General features: G+C 34.3%; 1 protein-coding gene across 1 annotated transcript in view; it reads right to left on the reverse strand.

Moving 5' to 3' along the window:
• LOC149791193 (uncharacterized) overlaps nt 1-26,780 on the reverse strand; it is a gene marked incomplete at its 3' end in the record, with an annotated part of 207,331 nt that overhangs the window by 143,224 nt on the left and 37,327 nt on the right. Inside the window, exons 14-28 of the mRNA XM_089971317.1 lie at nt 26,427-26,552; nt 23,626-23,757; nt 22,296-22,412; nt 21,168-21,422; nt 20,267-20,395; nt 19,683-19,808; nt 18,503-18,628; nt 17,986-18,111; nt 16,145-16,393; nt 15,628-15,747; nt 8,970-11,102; nt 3,372-3,653; nt 2,847-2,882; nt 1,306-1,418; nt 541-605 (exon numbers count right to left, since the gene is read on the reverse strand). Of these exons, the coding sequence (XP_089827443.1) occupies nt 541-605; nt 1,306-1,418; nt 2,847-2,882; nt 3,372-3,653; nt 8,970-11,102; nt 15,628-15,747; nt 16,145-16,393; nt 17,986-18,111; nt 18,503-18,628; nt 19,683-19,808; nt 20,267-20,395; nt 21,168-21,422; nt 22,296-22,412; nt 23,626-23,757; nt 26,427-26,552 (4,135 nt within the window). The remainder of the gene's footprint in view (nt 1-540; nt 606-1,305; nt 1,419-2,846; nt 2,883-3,371; nt 3,654-8,969; nt 11,103-15,627; nt 15,748-16,144; nt 16,394-17,985; nt 18,112-18,502; nt 18,629-19,682; nt 19,809-20,266; nt 20,396-21,167; nt 21,423-22,295; nt 22,413-23,625; nt 23,758-26,426; nt 26,553-26,780) is intronic.

Genomic DNA, 26,780 nt, shown 5'->3' on the forward strand with positions numbered 1-26,780 from the left:
TAAAATATGCATACATGTATTGTCATGTAAACTATGCATACACGTATTGTCATGTAAAATATGCATACATGTATTGTTATGTAAAATATGCATACATGTATTGTCGTAATCATTTCCACCTCTTGAAAGCTTATTGAAATACAAAACGGAAAAAGTAATCGATGCATGTATGTTATGGCTCGGAATTTTGCCATCCATACACTGTACCTAAAGTGTGTATTTACATAACCACCGTAAGGGGCCCCGAGTGGCCGAGTGGTCTAAAGCACTCTGCGTTACAGATCACTGCCATCTCACCTCTGTCTGCGTGGGTTCGAGTCTAGGATTTGGCCAATGTGGGTATGTGAGAAAGCTTGCCAGTAGCTTCTCGTGGGTCGGTGGTTCTTCCCGGGGTTTTCCCAGATTCTTCCTCCACCATTAATAACTGGCCGCCATACATAGCCTATCATGTGCTGAAAAATGGCGTTAAACCCCACAACAACAACAACAACAACATAACCACCGTAACCATTTGTAATATAATAAATTGTAAATTCTTACCTAATTGAAACTATGACAACTCTGACAAACAGTTGATCCATCTTGGTTCGGTAGAATTCGCTGAGCTAATTGGAGTAAACAAATGCTTATATGTTACAAGTACGTCTGAATATTAGTACGAGTTAGGAAGCAAATGTACGAGTCAGAAGGACTGAAATCATTCTGAGGTAGACTCTTGAATAAAGGGCCGACATTTCAAATTAAAATTAAATACATATTGATACACTTGTTGCTAGCAATCTTATTTTCAGCGTACTATTTTCAGGCATTGTCTGTTCTTCAAAATAATTTAACTAATATACATTTTTCAAATAACATGAAGTTTCTATATAGACATTTTTGTAGCTTGCATCTGACAGAAAATCAATTTATCTGCATAAGGATTAATATTTTTGAATGATGCGTTTCAGACAATTTGCTGTATACATTTTGAAGGAAAATGATGATATAGAAAGGAAGAAAACCACACAATTATAAAATAAATAACATATAAATAGGATGTTTAAGAACCAGAATTGCACATTATTCTGTCAGCAATGTCCATCTCTCGTTGCAGAAAAATATGGATTTTTTTGTTATTCTTTCTCTATCACTGTTACGCTGTCAAATCAGGATCGATACAACCATATTATGTTTCACATAAATTTTGCATTAGAATATTAAGTAAACGCATGAAGTATAAATATAAATACAAAGAACACCCTGGTGATACATATATTGGGTAGAATATCGATTTTGTCTCTCATATACCATTTTTCAACTTACCGCATCCTGAACGTCCAATTCTACTTTGGCGTAGTTTTCTGGAACTTTGATATCAATTGATGCATGAAGATTAAAGTCCAAAGTAATGACGGCTTTATATTTGGAATCAGTAGCTGAAAGAAAGCGTAAAACACTCTAAACTAAGTATCTGTAACTGTAAGAAGGTGTAAAACACTCTAAACGACACATTAGTAGCTGAAAGAAAGCGTAAAACACTCTAAACGACACATTAATAGCTGAAAGAAAGCTTGACATGCTCTAAACGAGACATGGGTAGGTAAAGAAAATGTATAACACATACAATGCACGATGCATGAATGAATGATCGGCGTGCCTTTTAATATCATATATTAATGGGTCATTGTTTAAATACAATTAAAACTAATTCTTAATTGGACTGAGTAGATCAGACATAAAATCTGTGGACAATTCTTTTATATCGTCTGCACATACTTGATAAGTAATCATCAAATTCTGGCAAATAACAATCTCCATTTAACTTTTTAATTTATGTGTGAGCATGCTGTATGTCAGACTTAAGGGGGGTCAGGTTACTATATTACATCAATGAGGTTACTATATCACATCAATGAGGTTATAATATTACATCAATGAGGTTACTATATTACATCAATGGGGTTATTATATTACACCAATGAGGTTACTATATTACATCAATGAGGTTACTATATTACATCAATGGGGTTATTATATTACATCAATGAGGTTACTATATTACATCAATGGGGTTATTATATTACATCAATGAGGTTACTATATTACATCAATGAGGTTATTATATTACATCAATGAGGTTATTATATTACATCAATGAGGTTATTATATTACATCAATGAGGTTACTATATTACATCAATGGGGTTATTATATTACATCAATGAGGTTACTATATTACATCAATGAGGTTATTATATTACATCAATGATGTTGCTATATTACATCAATGAGGTTACTATATTACATCAATGAGGTTATTATACTACATCAATGATGTTGCTATATTACATCAATGAGGTTACTATATTACATCAATGAGGTTACTATATTACATCAATGGGGTTACTATATTACATCAATGGGGTTATTATATTACATCAGAGAGGTTACTATATTACATCAATTGGGTTATTATATTACATCAATGAGGTTACTATCTTACATCAATGAGGTTACTATATTACATCAATGGGGTTACTATATTACATCAATGGGGTTATTATATTACATTAATGAGGTTACTATATTACCTCAATGAGGTTATTATATTACATCAATGATGTCGCTATATTACATCAATGAGGTTACTATATTACATTAATGAGGTTACTATATTACCTCAATGGGGTTATTATATTACATCAATGAGGTTATTATATTACATCAGAGAGGTTACTATATTACATCAATTGGGTTATTATATTACATCAATGATGTTGCTATATTACATCAATGAGGTTACTATATTACATCAATGAGGTTAATATATTACATCAATGAGGTGTGCAAGTACTAAGTACTCACCATTTACAGTCTTTGGTGTCGTAGTCTTCAGAACATCTGTATGCACGAAGAGAGACAGATTAAAGGCAAGATAACTGAATTTCTGATATCCATACATGGTAACATGCATGTAAAATCCTCTCCTAGTACACAACTGAAATACGTACCACATTTTTCTATTCTGAAAAATCTTTCTGCACCGAAGGGTCCAAGCTGTTCTTGCAACTTGTTACATGCCAGTTTTCCTAGTGTTCAGATCACACACACACACACACACACACACACACACACACACACACGTATGTATATATGAATTTAAATAAGTCCTTATGAAGTTTTAACACTTAAACAATTGTAAATATCTTTAAAAGCCTTTACATGTAATTTGCCTTTGGTAGCGCTGTGGCCACCAGTTACTAAATTATATTTGGTCGAAAATGTTTGTATGGAAGGGATGGGGAAACAAAAAACATTTACATATTGATCCTAATCATTGGATACGGGAAATATTTATATTTTAGCTGTATATATCAACATAATCCATACCTTCCATGCATGTTCTATTGCCATCAAAGATATATCCAATGTGGCATTGGCACTTGAAAGATCCATACGCATTATAGCACCCAGAATTGTTCATTTCCTTGCATATTTCAGGATTTATTTCACATTCATTTACATCTTGACTGCAGTTAACTCCCATCCAGCCCTCTTTGCAGAGGCATGTCCCATTATTCGGATCACAAGCTTGTGATTTATTTATTGAATTCGATATGTTACAGTTGCAATGCAGGCTGCAATTCATTCCAAAAGTGTTGTTTGTACAAGCTGAAAAGATTATACATATATAGAAACCAGCAAGAGCCTTAATTATCACAGATTTGGAAAAGAAAGTCCCAAGTTTTACTTTTCCATACAGAAGAACTTTCTTGATAATTGATCATCGCGATCAAAATGTAACAATTAACTGTCTTTGAAAAAGAAGAAGAAGAAGAAGAAGACGAGAAGAAGAAGAATACAAAGAAGAAGAAGAGAAAGAAGAGAAAGAAGAAGAAGAGAAAGAAGAGAAAAAATAAGACGAATGAAACAGTTATGTTAATCTTGGTAACTGCATAATTCTAGCGGAAGTATGTGATAACGTATCAAGCTGTGTGTTTACAATTCAATACAGTTACTAATGCCGCACAAGATGGTTTAGTGATATCCTAGGACGTTGGCCTTGACACCCATTATAACATGTTTGTCTTTTTATAATGTTGTTGTATCCCATTAGACCCTCTAATCCCAAACCTTCCCCCCCCCCCATCCCAGAGAATAACTGTGAGCAACACGTATGCATGATATGTATTGAGTGTTGTTCGTCCTTTGAGTTCGAAGATGATCATGCCATCACTAACTTGTTTGGTTTCTGTGATTACAAAAATGTCTGATCAGTCGCATTTGTGCCCTAAACATGATTAGAAATGCCACTTGAGTTTGTTGGATCAATAGAAGACCTGCCGCAGTTCTGAGTTTGATGCTGCTCGCACTTATTCATTGCCTCTGCAATTCTCCTGCGTTTATTATTTAGCTCCAGACAGGATAAGACTTGTAGAACAATTCTGTGCGATATCGTTCCAAGACTCAAGGTCAATGTTGAAGTGTTTCAAGAATTACTTGAGGGAATCGTTGAAGCGTTTCGTCTGACCACTCGTAGATCACTTTCCCCCTTTCATCTGGCTGTAGAAGATCTTATTCTGTAGTCACTCTTCTGACATCCTGACCTGCCAATCTCAACTGTAATTTCACCAGCAGAGTGTATGGATGCTGAGATTGCTTGCCCGCGTGAAACCCTCAGTTTATGGGCGCCTGTCCCGCCATCTTATCATCATCAGTGTCCTCAGGCAGCTCATGTGAAAATCAAATGGCGTCTGTATACAGCCCAGGTTTCGAAAGCATACAGCAGGGTAGGAAAAACACTGGCTTTGTAGATCTTAAGTTTTGTTTGCAGATGGATGCCTCTTCGCCTCCACACATTTGTGCGTAATATAGCAAATGGCAACACTTGATTTAGCAATTATAGATTTGGTTTCATCATCAATGTGGACTCTGCGTGACAGTTTATTACCCAGATAGGTGAACTTGTCCTCAGCCTAGCGGGTTGGCCATTTGCTATAACGATAGGCTCTGTGTAGAGCTTTCCTCTTGCAGATGGGTGCATCACCGCTGTCTTCTTGATAGTGACTGTGAAACCGAAACTGTCGGAAACTGAAGAGAAATGGTCCATACTCTACTTCAAGTCATCAGCAATTAAGAGATCATGAACAGTCACTTCCTGTAACGTTTTCATCTGTAGTCTCCTCAAACTGAACAGCTTGCCGTCAATCCGGTATCAAACGTATATCCCAGTGGCATGGAAAGCACCAATAAAAACAGCATACTGACAAGGACATACAGCCTTGCTTGACTTTTTTGATGAGTCGGCACGATTCAAATGATTTGCTAGATAGCACAACACACGCGTCATCATGGAACTGCAGAAACATCATGATGAAATTAACTAGGAAACACAATTTTGAAAAAGGTCTCAACGACTGCATGAAAGGTTTTTCTTAAGGCAATGAATGTCGTGTTCAGGTTTTATTCGTGGCAATGATCCTAAATAGCTTTGCCAGACTATTTGAATAAAGTTCTCTGTGCAATCAAATTTATCCATGATCTTCAAGAACCCTTTTAAACTGACTGTGCCAAATTCTTTTTGTTAGGTCATGATAATTCTGTACAGATTATACTCAGGTTATTGATATTGCCTCTGGAGTTGAAGAGCTGCAAACACCATGTATTTTATCATTCGTCCTTTCTGAAGTCGCTATGATTTTAAGGCAGGAGCATTTGATCAGTGTGATGCACGTGGCCTTTTAGCAGAATTCCGATAAAGATCTTGGCAGCTATTGACACAATGTTTTTTGGTACAAGTGGCCAATAGATGTACTCCTGGAATATATTTGTCTGAGGCCACGTTGACTGGAATTATTCAGTCAGCTTCTGAGCCATGTTCGAGCATCTGGCTTTGTAGACGTTTGCTAATATTGCATATCATCCACGTGCTTTGCCATTTGACTCTAGGTGAATAGTCTTTAGTTTCGTTTGGCATGGATATGCGATATATCGATTTCAACTTGGGGTATTCGATTAATTGCCTCTTCACTAATGGATGGCTTTATATTGAGGATGCTGTTGAAGCGTTCGGCCCATCTTGAAGTATCTTTTCTTTTTTGTGAGCAGTGTGGCGCTTTCCGAACTCATTATTGCAAATGTTCCTGATGTTTTTGGCCCGTAAATTGTCTTCAAAATATTAAATAAGTTTTACAGTTGCAGGACTGAATCTCATCTGCCTTGATGCTCAATTATGAGCTCGCAGCTCTTTATAAGTCTGAACTGGAACATCCTCTTCATGTTGATGAAGTGCCGTCTTCTAACGAGGCCTTCTATAACCGAAGTTTCTCATTCAGAGGTCTCCCTTCATGTTGATGAAGTGCTATCTTCTAAAGAGGCCTTCTATAACCGAAGTTTCTCATTCAGAGGTCTCCCTTCATGTTGATGAAGTGTTATCTTCTAAAGAGGCCTTCTATAACCGAAGTTTCTCATTCAGAGGTTTCCTTGTACTCATCAAACCGATATTGATGCTTACGTGTGGTTGGACCCATGACTTTGGATGCAGTTGAAAACAAAATCTCTGATCGATGCCAGTTTTCCTTCTACATTCTTTGAATTTATATTGATTGCATCTGGTTGATTACACAGATCCTTAACAAATGCCGATTTTAAATTTTCTTGTAACAATTTGGAGATATTAAATTTGTGAGCCCTGTGGTCGTCTGCTATGTTATAGTTAACAACTTCACCAAGATGAAAATGAATAAATATAATATTACGTTGTCAAGATGGTGTTGTCTATAATTCCTTCGAACAGTTTATAACAATTCCAAAATAATATTATAGTCCAAATAATGAGCACTTCCTAATTCCACTGAACATTCCAAACAAAATGTTTTTCCTCTCGAATAATATCTAAGTATATGAAACACGTCTGCAGACTTACAACAGGAACAAAAGAAATGTAAATGACTCCAAAATTGGAATGAAACTGAATTCTCAGCCTCCTTTTTATATACATGGTATATTGCTATTGATTTCAAAATAGACCTACAAGTGATGGATCACACTACGCAATTTACTATTCATGTGACCTAACCCAAATAGTGAGAAGTTACTTAATTCTTCCAGAAACGTCAAAACCCGATCAGCCAAAGAGAAATTAAGCCAAAGGCGCCATTTAAGTCTTATTATTAAGATTATTATTATCAATTTTCAACACATAGGTTAGCTTCTATTTATAGATCCTATGCAATAATAAACTCTTAAGATATTCATGTCAAGTGTGCAAAATTTAACTAAAGATATTCTGTACGATTTACTGCCATAAATTATAATAATTAGATAAAATGATGTACCAGGATCGTGTACATCCATCCATCCATCCATCCATCCATACATACATACATACATAGAGATAGACATAGAGAGACGGTCTGATATACAGATGTACAGAGACAGAGAACGAGTCATTATTTTGGTCTTTAGTAATAAAGACTTTCTGTATCCTTTACAAATTCTTTGACATTCCGCAATCCGGTCACAAACCCTTCTCTCAGGGGTGAAATTTCTATATTCGAAAATTTAACAACCCCTCAAAATCGACTTCAAATACTTAAGAAGATTATTATGATAAAGTCGATACTAGTGATGATGACAACCATTTTTACTGGTTCAGTTGATTGTGTTGAAGTACAATGGAAAGTCATTCTGTTTACAGGACCAGGCCTATCTCTGAAGTACAATGGAAAGTCATTCTGTTTACAGGACCAGGCGTATCTCTGAAGAATAACGATTATCATTGACCCATTGGTAATTAACTCTACTTACTCCTGAGAGGTCAAATAAAGCAACAAAATATATTCAAAACAACAGCTCCTCATTCAAAACGTAGACTAATACACATATGCATATGAAATTCTATTATTGATCAAGAAGAATGGAAACATATCATTCAAATGAATCAATGGAAACATGTCACTCAAATGAATGAATGGAAACATATCACTCAAATGAATCAATGGAAACATATCACTCAAATGAATCAATGGAAACATTTCACTCAAATGAATTAATGGGAACATATCACTCAAATGAATTAATGGAAACATATCACTCAAATGAATCAATGGAAACATATCACTCAAATGAATCAATGGAAACATATCACTCAAATGAATCAGTGGAAACATATCACTCAAATGAATTAATGGAAACATATCACTCAAATGAATCAATGGAAACATATCACTCAAATGAATCAATGGAAACATATCACTCAGATGAATCAATGGAAACATATCACTCAAATGAATCAATGGAAACATATCACTCAAATGAATCAATCGAAACATATCACTCAAATGAATTAATGGAAACATATCACTCAAATGAATCAATGGAAACATATCACTCAAATGAATCAATCGAAACATATCACTCAAATGAATCAATGGAAACATATCACTCAAATGAATCAATCGAAACATATCACTCAAATGAATCAGTGGAAACATATCACTCAAATGAATTAATGGAAACATATCACTCAAATGAATCAATCGAAACATATCACTCAAATGAATCAATGGAAACATATCACTCAGATGAATCAATGGAAACATATCACTCAAATGAATCAATGGAAACATATCACTCAAATGAATCAATGGAAACATATCACTCAAATGAATTAATGGAAACATATCACTCAAATGAATCAATGGAAACATATCACTCAAATGAATCAATCGAAACATATCACTCAAATGAATCAATGGAAACATATCACTCAAATGAATCAATCGAAACATATCACTCAAATGAATCAATCAAAACATATCACTCAAATGAATCAATGGAAACATATCACTTAAATGAATCAATCAAAACCTATCACTCAAATGAATCAATCGAAACATATCATTCAAACGAATCAGTTGAAACATATCACTCAAAGGAATCAATCAAAGCCTACACGAGAAGACAATGGATCATTTATAGACCTACCTGCAGTCGAAGTTGTAGTTTCTTTTGTTGAGGTGGTCGTACTGCTACTGCTAGTCATTGCTGATGTTGATGGTGAAGAAGTGCCAGATACAGTTGATGTAGGCGACGAACTTGATGTCCATGGTGTACTTGTACTTGAAGACGATTTGGTTATTTGACTGGTACCTGTGGTTATTTGACTGGTACCTATAGTTATAGTAGACGATGTGTAAAGTTGTGATGTAGTTGTATTTGTTGGCATCGATATACGTGACGTTGAATTTTTTGATATCGTGGTAGCAACAATAGTTGTATTATTTGTAGCCGCAGTCAACATGCTTGTAGTTGGTGTGGTGGTAACGCCATTAGTTACAGTAGACTGTATTGCTGAGCTGGTCGATGTTAACGAAGTAGATGTCATTACCAAAGTTGTTGTGATTTCGGAGGTAGTTTCGACCGCTGGCGCTGTTGTCGGTGCAGTTGTACTTTTAAATTTTTCAGTGGTCACACCACTGGAGGTAGTTTCGGATGTATCTACTGTTGTCACTGAACTGCTTGAACTTGGTGTGGTGCTAGCTCCAGCAGTTGGAGCCAACGAGCTGGTTGGGTTGACAGATGACGTGGAAGAAGATGATCCTGTTATTACCGAAGTTGTGATTTTAGATTTAGTTGTCATTGCTGGCGCTGTTGTCTGTGCAGTTATACTTTCAGACGTTGCAGTGATCCCACCATTGGAAGTAGTTTTGGATGTATCTACTGTTGTCACTGAACTGCTCAAACTTGGTGTGGTGCTAGCTCCAGCAGTTGGAGTAAACTTGCTGGTTGAGTTGATAGAAGACGCTGCAAAAGGTGGCGTCAATATCGAAGTTGTTGTGATTTCGTAGGTAACTGTGACTGCTGGTGTTGTTGTCTTTGGAGCTGAACTTTCAGATGTCGCAGTGGTCCCAGATGTTGCAGTGGGGGTAGTTTTGGATGTATCAACACTTGTCACTGAACTGCTAGAACTTGTCGTGGTGGTAGCTTCAGCAGTTGAACTCAGCGTGCTTGTTGTGCTGTTAGATGTCATTAAAGAAGGTGACGTCAGACCCAACATTGTTGTGATTTGGGAGGTAGTTGTTGTCGCTGGTGTTGTTGTCTGTGCAGTTGTATGTTCAGATGTTGCAGTGATCCCACCACTGGAGGTAGTTTTGGATGTATCCGCTGCTGTCACTGAACTGCTAGAACTTGTCATGGTGGTAGCTGCAGCATTTGAACTCAGCGTGCTTGTTGTGCTTTTAGATGTCATTAAAGAAGGTGACGTCAGAGCCAACATTGTTGTGATTTGGGAGGTAGTTGTTGTCGCTGGTGTTGTTGTCTGTGCAGTTGTACGTTCAGATGTTGCAGTGATCCCACCACTGGATGTAGTTTTGGATGTATCCGCTGCTGTCACTGAACTGCTAGAACTTGTCGTGGTGGTACGTCCAACAGTTGAACTCAGCGTGCTTGTTGGGCTGTTAGATGTCATTAAAGAAGGTGACACCAGAGCCGACGTTGTTGTGATTTGGGAGGTAGTTGTTGTCGCTGGTGTTGTTGTCTGTGCAGTTGTACGTTCAGATGTTGCAGTGATCCCACCACTGGATGTAGTTTTGGATGTATCCGCTGCTGTCGCTGAACTGCTAGAACTTGTCGTGGTGGTACGTCCAACAGTTGAACTCAGCGTGCTTGTTGTGCTGTTGGATGTCATTAAAGGTGATGTTGTTGCCGACAATAAAGTTGTTGAGCTTTTCGACTTTGCCGTCATTGTCATTATTGTTTGTGAAGTTGTACCTTCAGATGTTGTTGTTCTATCACTGCTTGTATCCGCTGTTGTAAAAGACGTGTTTGTATGTGGCATTGAGGTAACATCTGTAGTCGGAGTGGACGTAGACGGATTCCTTGCAATGGTTGTTGTCAATGAAGGTGTCGAAGTTTTCAGCTCCGTCGTTACCGAGGTTTTTGCTGTAGTTGTAGTCGTTGACGATGTTACCTCTGAAGCCGTATTTTCAGGTCTCGTTGTGATCTCGCCTTTAATTGTAAAACTGGTTGTACTTGCTTCTGTCATCGACGTGGATGTAGTTGATGTCATTGTACTGCCGGTAGTTGGAGTTGTCGCACTTGTTGTAATGGGGCTAGTGGCTATGACAAAGAAACGCCATATATATATATATATATATATATATATATATATATATATATATATATATATATATATATATATATATATATATATATATATATATATATAATTTATGACTAATTAGAGGTAAACAGTTTTATCAATATTTTTATTATGTATAATGCACACTTATTAAGGATATAGAAAATAAAAAAATAAATTTAAAAATAATAATATATTATATCTTGATATATTCTTGACGAATGTTCAATATTTCACTATCAAGATATAATATATTATTATTATTTTTTAATTTATTTATTTATTTATGTTCTATATTTTTAATAAGTGTGCATTATACATAATAAAAATATTGATAAAACTGTTTATCTCTACTTATGCATAAATTTTGAGATATTTATCAATAGAGATATATGTATCGTTAAGATCCAGTTTTGTGTATTTTTATGTATTAAATGTCATTAATCTGTGCTGTATGTGCATATATCCATGTCAATTATTCATTAAAGTATAAGAAAATTAGGTAAAAAATGTAAGCTAAGACGTCATCTTGTTTATGTCATTGTTTATTTCATTGATCACTTAGAAACAACATATTTAATGACGTAATCAATGATATTGAATTCAGTTTGAATTCAGTCTAATGAAGCATTAGGGCGAAACCGGTCACACATTCTACGTGTTGGTGTTGTTTATTTTATACATACATACATACATACATACATACATACATACATACATACATAAAAACATACATGCATACATACATACGTTAAAACAAGATGACCGTTAAAGTGTTGACATAAATGAATTTTACATAGCAATACTATTGTTGTATCTAATAGTGATAAACCCAAGGCGCATTAATACGCATATATAAAATTTGCTTCGATAGTAGGCTAGACCAATGATGCCGTTCCATTGATTAATCATTAACGACATAAGAAAATAACGAGAAAAATATTAATAATCCCCGTTTTGTAAATGAATCAACATGTCAAACAATTTCGTCTAATTCCCTTCTGCTTTCTATTTATTACTCTCTCTCTCTCTCTCTCTCTCTCTCTCTCTCTCTCTCTCTCTCTCTCTCTCTCGCGTGCATAAGAGAAAACACTATCAGGATTCTACATGAACAATGTATTCCTATTTATGAATATTTAATTTATATGTGTATGGGGGTGTGATTTATAAATCTCCTAAGGGAGGAAACAAAGATGGAGAAAGAGATGTAAAGGGTACACTCAATCGGTCAATACACAGTTCCCTGTATATATATATATATATATATATATATATATATATATATATATATATATATATATATATATATATATGTGTGTGTGTGTGTGTGTGTGTGTGTGTGTGTGTACTGTATTGATTTATACACCTCTAGTATAATCAACGTTTCATTAAAAGAAAACTTGGCTTGTTTCATTTCAACATTTTCTTGCGATGAAAAATAAATACAATATATATATATATATATATATATATATATATATATATATATATATATATATATATATATATATATATATATATATATATATATGTGTGTGTGTGTGTGTGTGTGTGTGTGTGTGTGTGTGTATGTTAGGACTGGTCGACTGGTCAGTCTGGTGTCAGGGTAATGTGACCTGGTGGGACATCACGCTACATATATGTGACACGATGCCCCAGTGCTAGACATCACTATAAACTGCCACCCTGCAGACGTTGTTGCGATATGAATAAGACAAATGTTAAAGATACGTTAAAAATCCGAATCACACACACCTAATTATGTTTCAATATTCTAATTAACTATATTAAAGTTCCTAATTAATTATGTTTCAATATCCTAATTAACTATATTAAAAGTTCCTAATTAATTATGTTTCAATATCCTAATTAACTATATTAAAAGTTCCTAATTAATTATGTTTCAATATCCTAATTAACTATATTAAAAGTTCCTAATTAATTATGTTTGAATGTTCTAAAGAATAATCTGAACGATAGGAATGTGAAAATTAAATAAACCAATGTTTTTTTGTATATTTATAACATTTTCTCAATTCTGTATAATTGTATTAAGTCGTTCCACCTATTAAAGACTACGCTTCCCTGGATTAACTCTGACCCAACGTTCTATCTACGCTGTGTGTGCGCGCGGCCGCGCATCTGCTCGGACATCTCCGCACATCGCAATCGACGAAGAGCTATAAAATTTGCTCAAGTCACCGTAACGCTTGCACAATGACGCGCGCATAGCACGCACATCTACCATTCGCTTACAGGGAACGCTGACTCTGACCATTGCATTTTTAATAGCACGCCATCCACAACTCAATGGGATCTTTTACTGTGTTTCCTGATCTCCGTTAAGTCCACACACACGCCAGGTCGGAACACAAAATTCCTAAAACATGTGATGTGCCGTCCTCATATGACTGAATACATAAACGTGGGTAAATAAATTTGAAATGTCCTTTTAACCGAATTTGGTATGTATTTGACATTCTAATTGTTTAAAATATGTTAGCGCGCTATTAAACATTGAACATCTGCCATGCGGTAAAGGTATAGTTACAGACAGACGGACGGACAGACATAGATTAGAAAATATCACTTTATCCATCAGTTAGCCAAGAAGACAATACAAATATTGTCAATATAATTGCGTCTGTTTATCTATTACATAAAATTCTGATATCATGTTGGGAAGACAGGTTAATGCTTTTAGCAATAGTTAAGAACAAGTCATTGTTAATGACTTAATGTTTTTCTAGTTGAAATGTTACAATTTAAAAAGGGGCCCCGAGTGGCTGAGTGGTCTAAAGTGCTCTCCGTTACAGATCACTGCCATCTCACCTCTGTCTGCGTAGGTTCGAGTCTCGGATTCAGCCAGTGTGGATATGTGAGAAAGCTTGCCACGGGCTTCTCGAGGGTCGGTGGTTCTTTCCGGGGTTTTCCCGGGTTCTTCCTCCACCATTACTACTGGCCGCCATGTATAGCCTATCGTGTGCTGACAAATGGCGTTAAACACTACAACAACAACAACAACAACAACAATTTAGAAACGGTACAAACTTTCATCAAGTACTTACCTTTACATTGTGTGTCACTGTCCATACTGTCCATAACGTAACCTTCACTACATTCACATGAATACGATCCATTTCTATTGACACATATGGTGTTCACCGCATCACAGCTGGAACTGTTGGAACACTCGTCAATATCTATATTGCATTCGGCGCCTTCCCAACCCTCCCGACATGTACATGTTCCATTGATACTGTCACATGTTTGGGTGTTTGGCATATGGCAGGAACAGTCGTACATGCAGTCTTGTCCGTATTTATTTGCTTTGCAGTCTGAACGAAAATTTATTTTACTGTTAGCTACATCTTTTTATTCACTCACCCCACCCCACAGACACACACACACACAACACTCTACTAATTTTTAACTTTTCATCAGCAAACTCCCTGTTTGCCATATATTTACTTTGTTAAATAGATTTTTTATAGCAAAAATCAATGGATTTTGACGCCATTTGAAAATGAATCTGCACTAAAGGCACAGTGAACGAACTCGGTTTTCACATATGATATACGACTGACGGATATTCTATATTTCGTGAAAATAATGAGATGATACTAACACTCACACGATGTATATAAAATATATCACTTTTTGCATGAATGGGCTACCATTTGAATTAAATAACAAGTGATCTTTCAGGCTACATGGGAATCAATAAAGTAGAAAACCAATCTAGCAATTAAGCCTGTATGTAATGCAGTTAGGCCGGCTCTTTCATCGCTCAGTATTCCCCAAAAGAAGACTGTTTAATGAAACTGTTGCAGAATGTTAAATATATTCAACTTTGCCGAAATATGGGATTTGATACAATGTATGCTGATACTGAATTTCACTCGTTACGTATGCAAGTGCTGAGATCTGATTCAGAGAGCCAAAAAGCCTTTATTACATTTACACCGGTAACTGCCTTCCGTATTGACACAAATTTGAGAGCAGTTATGGGGTCCTGTGCATTCATCAAGGTCAGGAACGAATATTTTATAGATTTGTCAGGCGTTGAACTTATTATGAAAAAGGATATTGCGTTTAAAAGTAATTACTTCAGAGTTACATATGATCTATTGTTTAAACATACTCTTAAGTTATGTAGATTTTCAGAAGAATGAAAAATGATGGTTTTTATTCTTTATTTGAAAGGATTTTTCTAAACACAACTTTTCTAAACCTGCCGATTGACATATGCACTATTATATCTTGTTTTAATCTTTAAAAGAAATTATGAAAAATTCTGAAAAACACAAACGTGAATATTAACAATTTATAGGATTGTTCCGAAACTATTAGTAACAATTTCTTTCTTTCAATGCATGACGTATAAGCCTTCACTACGTCATCTTTCTGGTAGAATGGTTTCCATTTCTTCTTCCAAGATATATAAAACAATTGGTAAATAACCATAGATAGACTTAAACAAAATACAGTCTCGAAACGTACCGCTACAAACATTCCCATTGGATACAAATCCTTCATGACATGTACACCTATAACTTCCTATGTTGTTGAGGCAGATGTGGTTACAGTCATTTAACCGTGCATCATTGCATTCATCGATATCTGGAAACACAATTTAATTGCATTAGAACTATTGGATTAGCTATCAACATCTGCATGATTACAGCGCGTGCGTGTACGAGAGAGACAGACAGACAGACACACACACACATAGATATACAGCTTATCAAAGTAGCTTTCAGTGTCAAAGAATGTCAAAGTCAATACACTTCAAACGTTAAATTTACTTAAAGAAAATAGACAACAGATTGAACATAAAAATTAAACTTACCCACACGTCTAACGTGCTAGAAAAAATGAAAACCTTAAGTGGTCGAGGTTCTGTATGGAGAAGATACATAATGCACGAAGTTTAACTTATTCACAATTTTATATATATATATATATATATATATATATATATATATATATATATATATATATATATATATATACGAACCTTGACAAACGCCGCTAACATTTCTGTAACCAAGTAAGCAATTACACACGTAGGATCCAGCTGTGTTAAAACAAAAGCTGTTATTATCTGAGCATGGATTTTGGACACATTCATTTACATCCTGGTCGCACTTTCTGCCATGCCATCCATCACTACACACACAGCCTGTGATAGGGTCACATCTGTCTGCACCAACACCGCAGTTGCATGGGTCAGAGCAATTAGGACCGTAGTGAAATGCATCGCATGCTATGAAATAAAACAATACTCAGAATTACACATCTCTATTTGCCTATATTTAAATACACAGACAAAACAATGCCAGCTGGAAGAATTTTAGACCAATGGGTATATACAATTAACAAAACAGACACATTATTTCAGACAATAATAATGGTATAGCTGTTGTGGTTCCTCCTCTGTAGATATTTAATGGCCAGTTACATAAAATGTAGAAAAAGACCAAGATAAAAACAGAAGAAAAAAAAATTGTAAACAGAAAATACAACAGCGCTATCACCAGAGTTCTTTTAACTACACATCAAACAGGTTGATAGCTTCACCATCACCTTGCATTTGTTTTGAAATGTAATTAATATATTTATGAGAAACGATGGATTATCTTATATTAAATGTAGATGGAATGTTTTCGATATTCTGATAGAAAGGTCGACTTCGCACAACTGGACGCCCTGTTAGTGTTAGAAAAGCCATTGATAAGCAACAAATTAGTGTTAGAAATGCAAATGACAAGCAACAAATTAGTGTTAGAAATGCAATGATAAGCAACCAACTAGTGTTAGAAATTCCACTGATAAGCTACCAATTAAAGTTAGAAATGCAATTGATAAGCAATAAGTGAGTGATAGAAATGCAAATGATAAGCAATCAGTGAGTGTTAGTAATGTAAATGATTAGCAACCAGTTAGTGTTAGTAATGCAAATGATAAGCAATCAGTGAGAGTTAGAAATGCACATGATTAGCAACCAATTAGTGTTTGCAATACAAATGATAACCAATCAGTGAGTGCAAATAATGCAAATGATAAGCAACCAATTAGTGTTAGTAATGCAAATGATAAGCAATCAGTGAGAGTTAGAAATGCACATGATTAGCAACCAATTAGTGTTTGCAATACAAATGATAACCAATCAGTGAGTGCAAATAATGCAAATGATAAGCAACCAATTAGTGTTAGTAATGCTAATGATAAGCAATCAGTAAGTGTTAGGAACACAAATGACAAGTAACCAATTAGTGTTAGTATTGCAAATGATAAGCAACAAATTAGTGTTAGTAATGCAAATTATAAGCAATCAGTGATTGTTAGAAATTCAAATGATAAGCAAACAATTAGTGTTAGAAATGCAAACCGATAAGCAATCAGTGAATATTAGTAACGCAAATGATAAGCAATCAGGGAGTGTTAGGAATACAAATGACAAGTAACCAATTAGTGTTAGTAATTCAAATGATAAGCCACCAATTAGTGTTAGTAATGCAAATGATAAACAATCAGTGAGTGTTAGTAATGTAAATGATAAACAACCAATTAGTGTTAGTAATGCAAATGATAAGCAACCAATTAGTGCTAGTAATGCGAATCATAAGCAATCAGTAAGTGTTAGTAATGCAAATGATAAGCAAACAATTAATGTTAGAAATGCAAAATGATAAGCAATCAGTGAGTGTTAGGAATGTAAATGATAAGCAATCAGTGAGTGTTAATAATGCAAATGATAAGCAAACAATTAGTGTTAGAAATGCAAATGATAAGCAATCAGTGAGTTTTAGTAATGTAAATGATAAGCAACCAATTAGTGCAGATGTTCAGTCTTACCTTTGCATGTTCTTCCATCGTTGTCTAGTTGGGATCCATTTGCACATGAGCAAGTATAACCAAAATTGTGATTTGTACAGTTGTTACTACATCGATTCAACTGCTGATCTTCACACTCGTTGACATCTAGAACACATAAACAATTTTCAAATCAAATATTCTTTGAACATTTCCAGGAAGAAACTGAGATCGTCAAATTAATAAGCAATTAAATATCTCAGGTTTTAGAATTGTGCGGAAATTATTTGCTTATTAATATGAATAGCTCGGTTTCTTCATAGAAATATGTAATTAACAAACGAGAAGTCATTAAAAGTATATCACGTCCAAAACATGAAGTCTATATGCAGTAAATATATGCATATCTTTACTATTTCTTAACTTAGCAAATTTTGGAAAAGTTGATTTATAAATTATCTATCTTTCCATCATTTGTTAACTATAATTAGAACAAATCACACATCCATTCTTTCATTTGCTTTTCACTCTTTCGTTTTAAGCCACATATTCATTTTACCTTCACATGTTTGGTTATCGGAACTTAATTTGTAGCCATGTCGACAGGAGCAGACAACTTGTGCATCTTCTAGAATGCATATTTGACTACAGTTAATGTTCCCGTATGTTACACATAGATCAGTGACTGCAACAAGAAATAAAATTCATGTAACGTCATTAAAAGATGAGCATATCTTACAAGATATCTACGATGATTTGTATTTCCCCTCCACAACGGGAAGCTATGCCAGATTAGACCATTTTGATTATAAAGCAATGAAATGAACGTTATAGTCCATTGTGGGAAGCTGTTTCAGATTAGATTATTTTTATCATAACAAGGAATCAAGTAACCTTTATACTCCATTATGGGAAGCTATCATGTCAGATTAGTTCATTTGTTTATCATAAAAAAGCAATCAAATAAAATAAAATGTACACTCCATTATGGGAAGCTATCGTGTCATATTTCTATCATAAAACAACAATGAAACAGAATAACGTTATACTTCACAATGGGAAGCTGTCTCAGATTATATACTTTTATCATAACACAGCAATGCAATAGAATAACGTTATGCTTCACAATGGGAAGCTGTCTCAGATTAGATATTTTTATCATAAAACAACAATGAAACAGAATAACGTTATACTTCACAATGGGAAGCTGTCTCAGATTAGATCTTTTTTTTTCATAAAAAGGCAAAGAAATTTCACAACCTTTATATTCTATGATGGGAATCCAGGTCGAGTTAGATATTTTTATTAAAATATATCAAAGAAAATACATAGCATTCATATTTCCTGCTGACTATATTCATTATTAATATCTCTTTAGGACGTTTGTATCGCAAGAGATGCATATTAGACGAATTACTTTGTTAAATGGATTTGTATTACAATGAAACCGTTTCATACAAGTTGCTTATGATTTTAAATCGAAATAAAGCTAAATGTTTTGCTGGGAATGCATTTTCTCTGAACAAAATATGTTATATTTATGGCGAGAGAGCAAATCGACCTCAATGAAATATATATTCATTTCAAATTATTTGTAATTTCTATTACTTTTGATTCTCGATAAAAAAATAAATAAACGAGAGCATAATCGCATTCACAGTCGTATTCCATCCCAGTTACCAACTCTGATGTAAACTGGAATATATATATATATATATATATATATATATGTTACCTACCTTTCATACACGTCTTCCTATCGTTATTTAGAATGTATCCAAAGTGACAGTCGCAAGTAAATCTGCCTTCACTGTTATGACATAGCTGCTCACAGCCGGATTGTCCAACTGTACATTCGTCGATATCTATACATACATATATATATATATATATATATATATATATATATATATATATATATATATATATATATATATATATATAAAGATAGAGAGGGAGTGACAGACAGAACAGAGACAGACGCAATAGGTTTTAACAATGCAGTAACTGGTCCTTTATAAAGGAACATATCTGCATTAATGATTTTGTTATAAAGAATAATGCTAGAAAATCTTCTGGAACTTTTGTTCATGACACTGTTTACTATTTAATTCATCGTCATTGTTCATATTGTGTCCAAAACCCAATCTTTCCAAGGAAGCATTGCGAACTTGTTTCCTTTTCTTTTTCACTTTTCAAAATTAAAAACCAAATTGGTGAATATCATGCTAAAGATGATATCTGGATCCAGTTAGTTACGAAGAGAAAATTATTTTAGAAAATAGAAGCCAAACAGATTCAAAATTATGAAATAATAATTTACCCTCACAGACACTGGTGCTATTTCTGCTTTGTACATATCCGTAGGAGCAGCTGCATGAGAAACCGCCAGCTTCATTGTTGCAAACTTGCTGACACGTATTCAACACTGGGTCGTTACATTCATCCAGATCTAGCATGAGTGTTACCAAAGAGAAATTATTGATATTCATACACAAAGTCTGAAAACGTGTGATACAATAAATTATTTTATATTTTTCGCTTGACATTAAATTTATGGTTGCCAATTAGCATTCTAATTTAACCGACAGTTGATTTAATTAAACATGTTTGAGTAATGTACATTGCAGGTGACTGTTTTCATCAATGTAGATTACAGCTTACCGTTTTCATCAATGTGTATTACAGCTTACTGTAGTCATCAACGTACATTACAGTTTACTGTAGTCATCAATGTACATTACAGATTTACTGTAGTCATCAATGTACATTACAGCTTACTGTTTTTATCAATGTATATACCAGCTTACTGTTTTTTTCATTGTACATTACAGCTTACTGTTTTTATCAATGTACATTGCAGTGTACTGTAGTCATCAATGTACACTGCAGTTTACTGTTGTCATCAATGTACATTACAGTTTACTGTAGTCATCATTGTACATTACAGCTTACTGTTTTTATCAATGTACATTGCAGCGTACTGTAGTCATCAATGTATATTACAGCTTACTTTAGTCATCGATGTACATTACAGTTTACTGAAGTCATCAATGTACATTACAGTTACCGTTCTTATCACTGTACATTACAGCTTGCTGTTTTCATCAATGTACATTACAGCTTACTGTTGTCATCAATGTACACTTTATAAGTTGTTGTCATTATTTGTAAATTATTCGTAAATTACCTAAGTTAAAAGTTAATACTTATGGGTAAATTACCTGTGCATGATCCGTTTGTGTTTAGCACGTAACCATCCCTGCAATTACACACGTACGATCCCTTTGTGTTTAAGCAGATTTTGAAGCTATCGTTGCATATGTTTGGAACTAGACATTCGTCTAGGTCCTCATCGCAATTTGTTCCTGTCCATCCGTTAGAGCAGATGCAGCCCTTTATATGATCACATCGTATGGCTCCCTGTCCACACGTACACGTGTTGTTACAGTTTTCACCGTATTTGGAAAGTTCACATTCTGTTGTTTAAAAGAGATTAGTATTTCAATATCTGAGCACTACATTATATTAAATTCGTTGCTGTATTGTTATGCCGGTTTGATCCATTATCCACTCAACAAGGATGTTTTAGTAGTACCCAATATAATCTAATAATTATACATGTATTCCTTAAGCCTGAAGAATTATAAATGCTTACCAGCTCTGAAGAAGAAATTCCTCTGAAGAACCATTGAACATTTTAGTCTTTCTGTGTCATTAGTGGCTATGCGGGTTATGTTTCCTACGATTAACCCGTGTATACAAGAAATAAAATGGATTTAATTCTCGTCATCGGATAAACGTACGAGTATTTATAGCAATGTGAGTTTTATATGAATTCCAATCATAATGATATTTCAACATTCCAAGGAAAACGTTAGTAGTTCATAGTCTAGCATCAGTGATGCCAGGTAAGACATACAGTGTTTTATATCTCATTGTAAAATAAGTTTAAATTAAAACAATGGTAACCACAACGTCTTGCTCAGACTCTGACGTATATTATAAACAACATAGCTATTATTTGTCCAATGTTCTACCCATGTAACTTTGACGATTTTGTTTTTGCTGTCTTCAACAACATTACTTTGCAATTCTATTAGTGCATCTGATTATTTTGATTTTGATTGTTTTTATTAATACTGAAATTGTACCCATTGTCTAAACTTTACCAAAATTTTACCCATTGTCTAAACTTTACCAAATTACATAAAACATTTTTTTACCAAAAATTTGTTCTAAAAGTAATGATAGATGTTAGAGACTCTAGGATAAAGATATCTACGTGAATACAAATTAGATGGAAAAAGGGGCTTTTTGAAGAGCTAATATTAATGATATAATGTATTTACCTTTGCACGAGGATCTATCCGATTGTATGCTGTATCCGTTAAAACAGGAACAATAGAAGCTTCCTTCCGTGTTCGTACAACGATGTTGACATATTGGCAGCTGACATTCGTTTATATCTAGATGTATAAATGTAGCAGTTTCAATATGGCAGTTGATATTAGTTTATATCGAAGTATACTGACTAATCTTTTGCAATATGGCTGTTGACATATCTAAATAATAAACCTGTCTTGTTCAATACGTGTATATTTAGGAAGGCTTTCGTAAATAATTTTAAATTTCATTATTCACCTCGTGCGGGTAATAAACTTTTATATCATTGGGGAAACATTTGATACCATGAAAAGAATACGCTGCACGGCTAGTTTTGGAGGGACAAAATCAACTTGAAATGCACCCCGTGAGGTCGTATTCAGCCAAGTATAATATTATATACAATTTACATATACACAGGCTTCTTCTCCAAAATTACATTAACTTTCTCCGGTGATTATTTTTAGCCAATAAACGGCATGCTTTCTTTTTACTTAGGTATTACATACACCACCAAACATAGGCTGGTTCGACAACGCGTACAAAAATCAGCTGCAAGTGAATAATGCCATTAAGAAACATGAGAACCAAACCGAGGCTTTTGTTATCTTAAAGACTACCTTTATGCCAGTTAAAAATGGAATATGAATCATTTGCATCATCAAACATAGTTATAAATATCAAACCAATAAAAAAAATCTAATTTAGTTTCAGATGTTTACAATGTTAATGACACAAAGTTTACATTCTGGTACAAACGTTTAACTTTGTTTAATTTAAAAATACTTTTATGGAAACTGCATGACAGAGAGATATCTGATGGATACAAATATTCATTACAAAATAAAAGCTTACGTCATACCATTACATGTTTCCCCATTTACGTCATACCATTACATGTTTCCCCATTTACGTCATACCATTACATGTTTCCCCATTTACGTCATACCATTACATGTTTCCCCATTTACGTCATACCATTACATGTTTCCCCATTTACGTCATACCATTACATGTTTCTCCATTTACGTCATACCATTACATGTTTCCCCATTTACGTCATACCATTACATGTTTCCCCATTTACGTCATACCATTACATGTTTCCCCATTTACGTCATACCATTACATGTTCCCCATTTACGTCATACCATTACATGTTTCCCCATTAACGTCATACCATTACATGTTTCCCCATTTACGTCATACCATTACATGTTTCCCCATTAACGTCATACCATTACATGTTTCCCCATTTACGTCATACCATTACATGTTTCCCCATTTACGTCATACCATTACATGTTTCTCCATCTGAATTCAGCTGATACCCTTTTGGACAGAAACAAGTAGCATTCCCATCTTTATCTGTCGTACAACCTGCTGTACCACTGCAGTTAAGAGAATTACATCCTGATGGAAGAACGCCTATATAGACGGAAAAAAGAAAACCAACACTGAGATCAAGAATATATATATATGGTGCAGAGAACGATGGAAGAAATCACAAAAAACTGTTAAAATTAATACTTGATAAGTATAGCAGGTTAGCCTTATATATAATCTGATTTGTTTCGAGTGACTTTAAGACACGCCAGTGTAAGCCCATCGCATAAGTTAATCTCATTGGAACTCAAACGAAAACTAAAAATGTAATTTTTGTGATTATACATTTCTACATTAAGGAAATAGTTTTTTTTTTTTTTTATTGTAATCTTGGAAACTGAACTCGCATATGAAAACGTAAATAATCTTTATGCGTAAATAAAATGTGTAACATTTAATTGACATGGATCTTCTAAACATGTAGTCTTGTTACTCTGAATATCAAAACCGTGACCTATATACTGGTTTCAAAACAGCTTTTAAACAACAGAAGGACAATGCTAATGAATGCAGCATCAAATGGCGTTCTAAGGCAGTCATTGTTGTTATAGCGTTTTAAAGGAAGTCAATTAGTGACGAAAATCGTATTGTGTCTACATTGAACCTTGTCTGTCAGGGCGGCGACAACTTGTTGGCGATATGCAGTAGTGGAGGTATAACACGTGGCTGTTTTATATATGCACACTTTTTGCTTATAATTATAATGATGTTCCGCCAATCTAGTTGATTCCTTACCTATTAGTGCTGTTTTTGCAAGAATACTACGAGATATTGATAATGCAAATTGATTAGGACATATTTTGTTTATAAGCAATGCTTAATTTTACACTTTTTCAGAACATGTTATGTGTGTTTCAAGAATGACAGCTTGCTAGTTCTATTACCTGAGGTAACTTTGTTTTATTTATACTTAGTCATTGCCAGTATGTTTATACCGAGTCCTTGCCAATATGTTTATCCTGACCCATTGTCAATATGTTTATACCAAGCCCTTGCCAATATCTTTATACCGAGTCATTGCCAATATCTGTATACCGAGTCATTGCCATTATGTTTATCCTGACCCATTGTCAATATGTTTATACCTAGTCCTTGCCAATATCTTTATACCGAGTCATTGCCAATATCTTCATACCGAGTCATTGCCATTATGTTTATCCTGACCCATTGTCACTATGTTTATACCAAGTCCTTGCCAATATATGTATACCGAATCATTGCCATTGTTTATCCTGACCCATTGTCAATATGTTTATACCAAGTTCTGGTAACTCTTTTTATTGATACTTAGTCATTGCCAGTATGTGTATACCGACTCATTGCCAATATGTTTATACCGAGTCATTGTCAATATGTCTATACTTAGTCCATGCCAATATCTTTATACCGAGTCATTACAATATCTTCATACCGAGTCATTGCCATTCTGTTTATACTGACTCATTGCCAATATGTTTATACTTAGTCCTTGCCAATAATTTTATACCGAGTCATTGCCAATATCTTTACACCGAGTCATTGCCAATACGTTTATACTTAGTCCTTGCCAATATCTTTATGCCGAGTCATTGTGAATATCTTTATACTGAGTCATTGCCATTATGTTTATACTGACTCATTGTCAATATGTTTATACTTAGTCCTTGCCAATATCTTTATACCGAGTCATTGCCAATATCTTTATACTTAGTCCTTGCCAATATCTTTATACCGAGTCATTGCCAATATGTTTATACCGAGTCATTGCCAATATGTTTATACCGAGTAATTGCCAATATCTTTATACCGAGTCATTGCCAATATGTTTATACCGAGTCATTGCCATTATGTTTATACCGAGTCATTGCCAATATGTTTATACTTAGTCCTTGCCAATATCTTTATACCGAGTCATTGCCAATATGTTTATACCGAGTCATTGTCAATATATTTATACCGAGTCATTGCCAATATATTTATACCGAGTCATTGCCAATATCTTTATACCGAGTCATTGCTAATATCTTTATACCGAGTCATTGCCAATATGTTTATACCGAGTCATTCTCAATATGTTTATACTGAGTCATTGCCAATATCTTTATACCGAGTCATTGCAAATATGTTTAGTTTCAAGTTAAATACAAGCTATCCCAATTTCATTTAAAATGTCTGGGAGAAATGGCATGGGCCAAATTATGCCACATATTCTGGTCAACTGATAGGCATTGTCACTGATATGTATGTAATAACACATATATTGGTCGACTGATACGCAAGTCATTGATATGTATGTAATAACACATATACTGGTCAACTGATACGCATGGTCATTGAGATGTATGTAATAACATATATTGGTCGACTGATAAGCATGGTCATTGATATGTATGTAATAACACATACTGGTCAACTGATATGCATGGTCATTGATATATATATATATATATATATATATATATATATATATATATATATATATATATATATATATATATATATATATATATATAACAACACATATATTGGTCGACTGATAAGCATGGTCATTTATATTTATGTAATAACACATGTTGGTCGACTGATACGCATGGTAATTGAGATGTATGTAATAACACATATATTGGTCAACTGATACACATGATCATTGACATTTGTGTGATAACATATATTGGTCGACTGATAAGCAATATCGTTTATATCTGTGTAAAAACATAGGTTAAAATTCTTACCCTCTTCACAGCTCCGTGTCACACTGTTGAAAATGAATCCTTCATAACAACTGCAATTATATCCACCAATGCTGTTGGAGCAAATTTGGTCGCAGTCATTAGACGCCTCGGAACACTCGTTAATGTCTAGCACAGAAAATGTCAAATATACTAAGAACACATATCATTGCATATCGAATGAAGGAGAATACTTGACGATGTGCAAAGAAGGAAACCCAAGGCCCTATCCTTGTACTGGTAAGGAACAAGCTACCTATAATTGATACTTTTTGTTCTCCAGCTTTTGACTTCTCATGGGTTTACTAATTAGGTTACCTGTTAATGTTCCTATCTCTTTTATGCTTTTTTATGATA

This window comes from Sinohyriopsis cumingii, chromosome 9, assembly GCF_028554795.1.
Source record: "Sinohyriopsis cumingii isolate HCF-2022 chromosome 9, ASM2855479v2, whole genome shotgun sequence".
In the NCBI taxonomy this organism is placed as follows: domain Eukaryota; kingdom Metazoa; phylum Mollusca; class Bivalvia; order Unionida; family Unionidae; genus Sinohyriopsis; species Sinohyriopsis cumingii.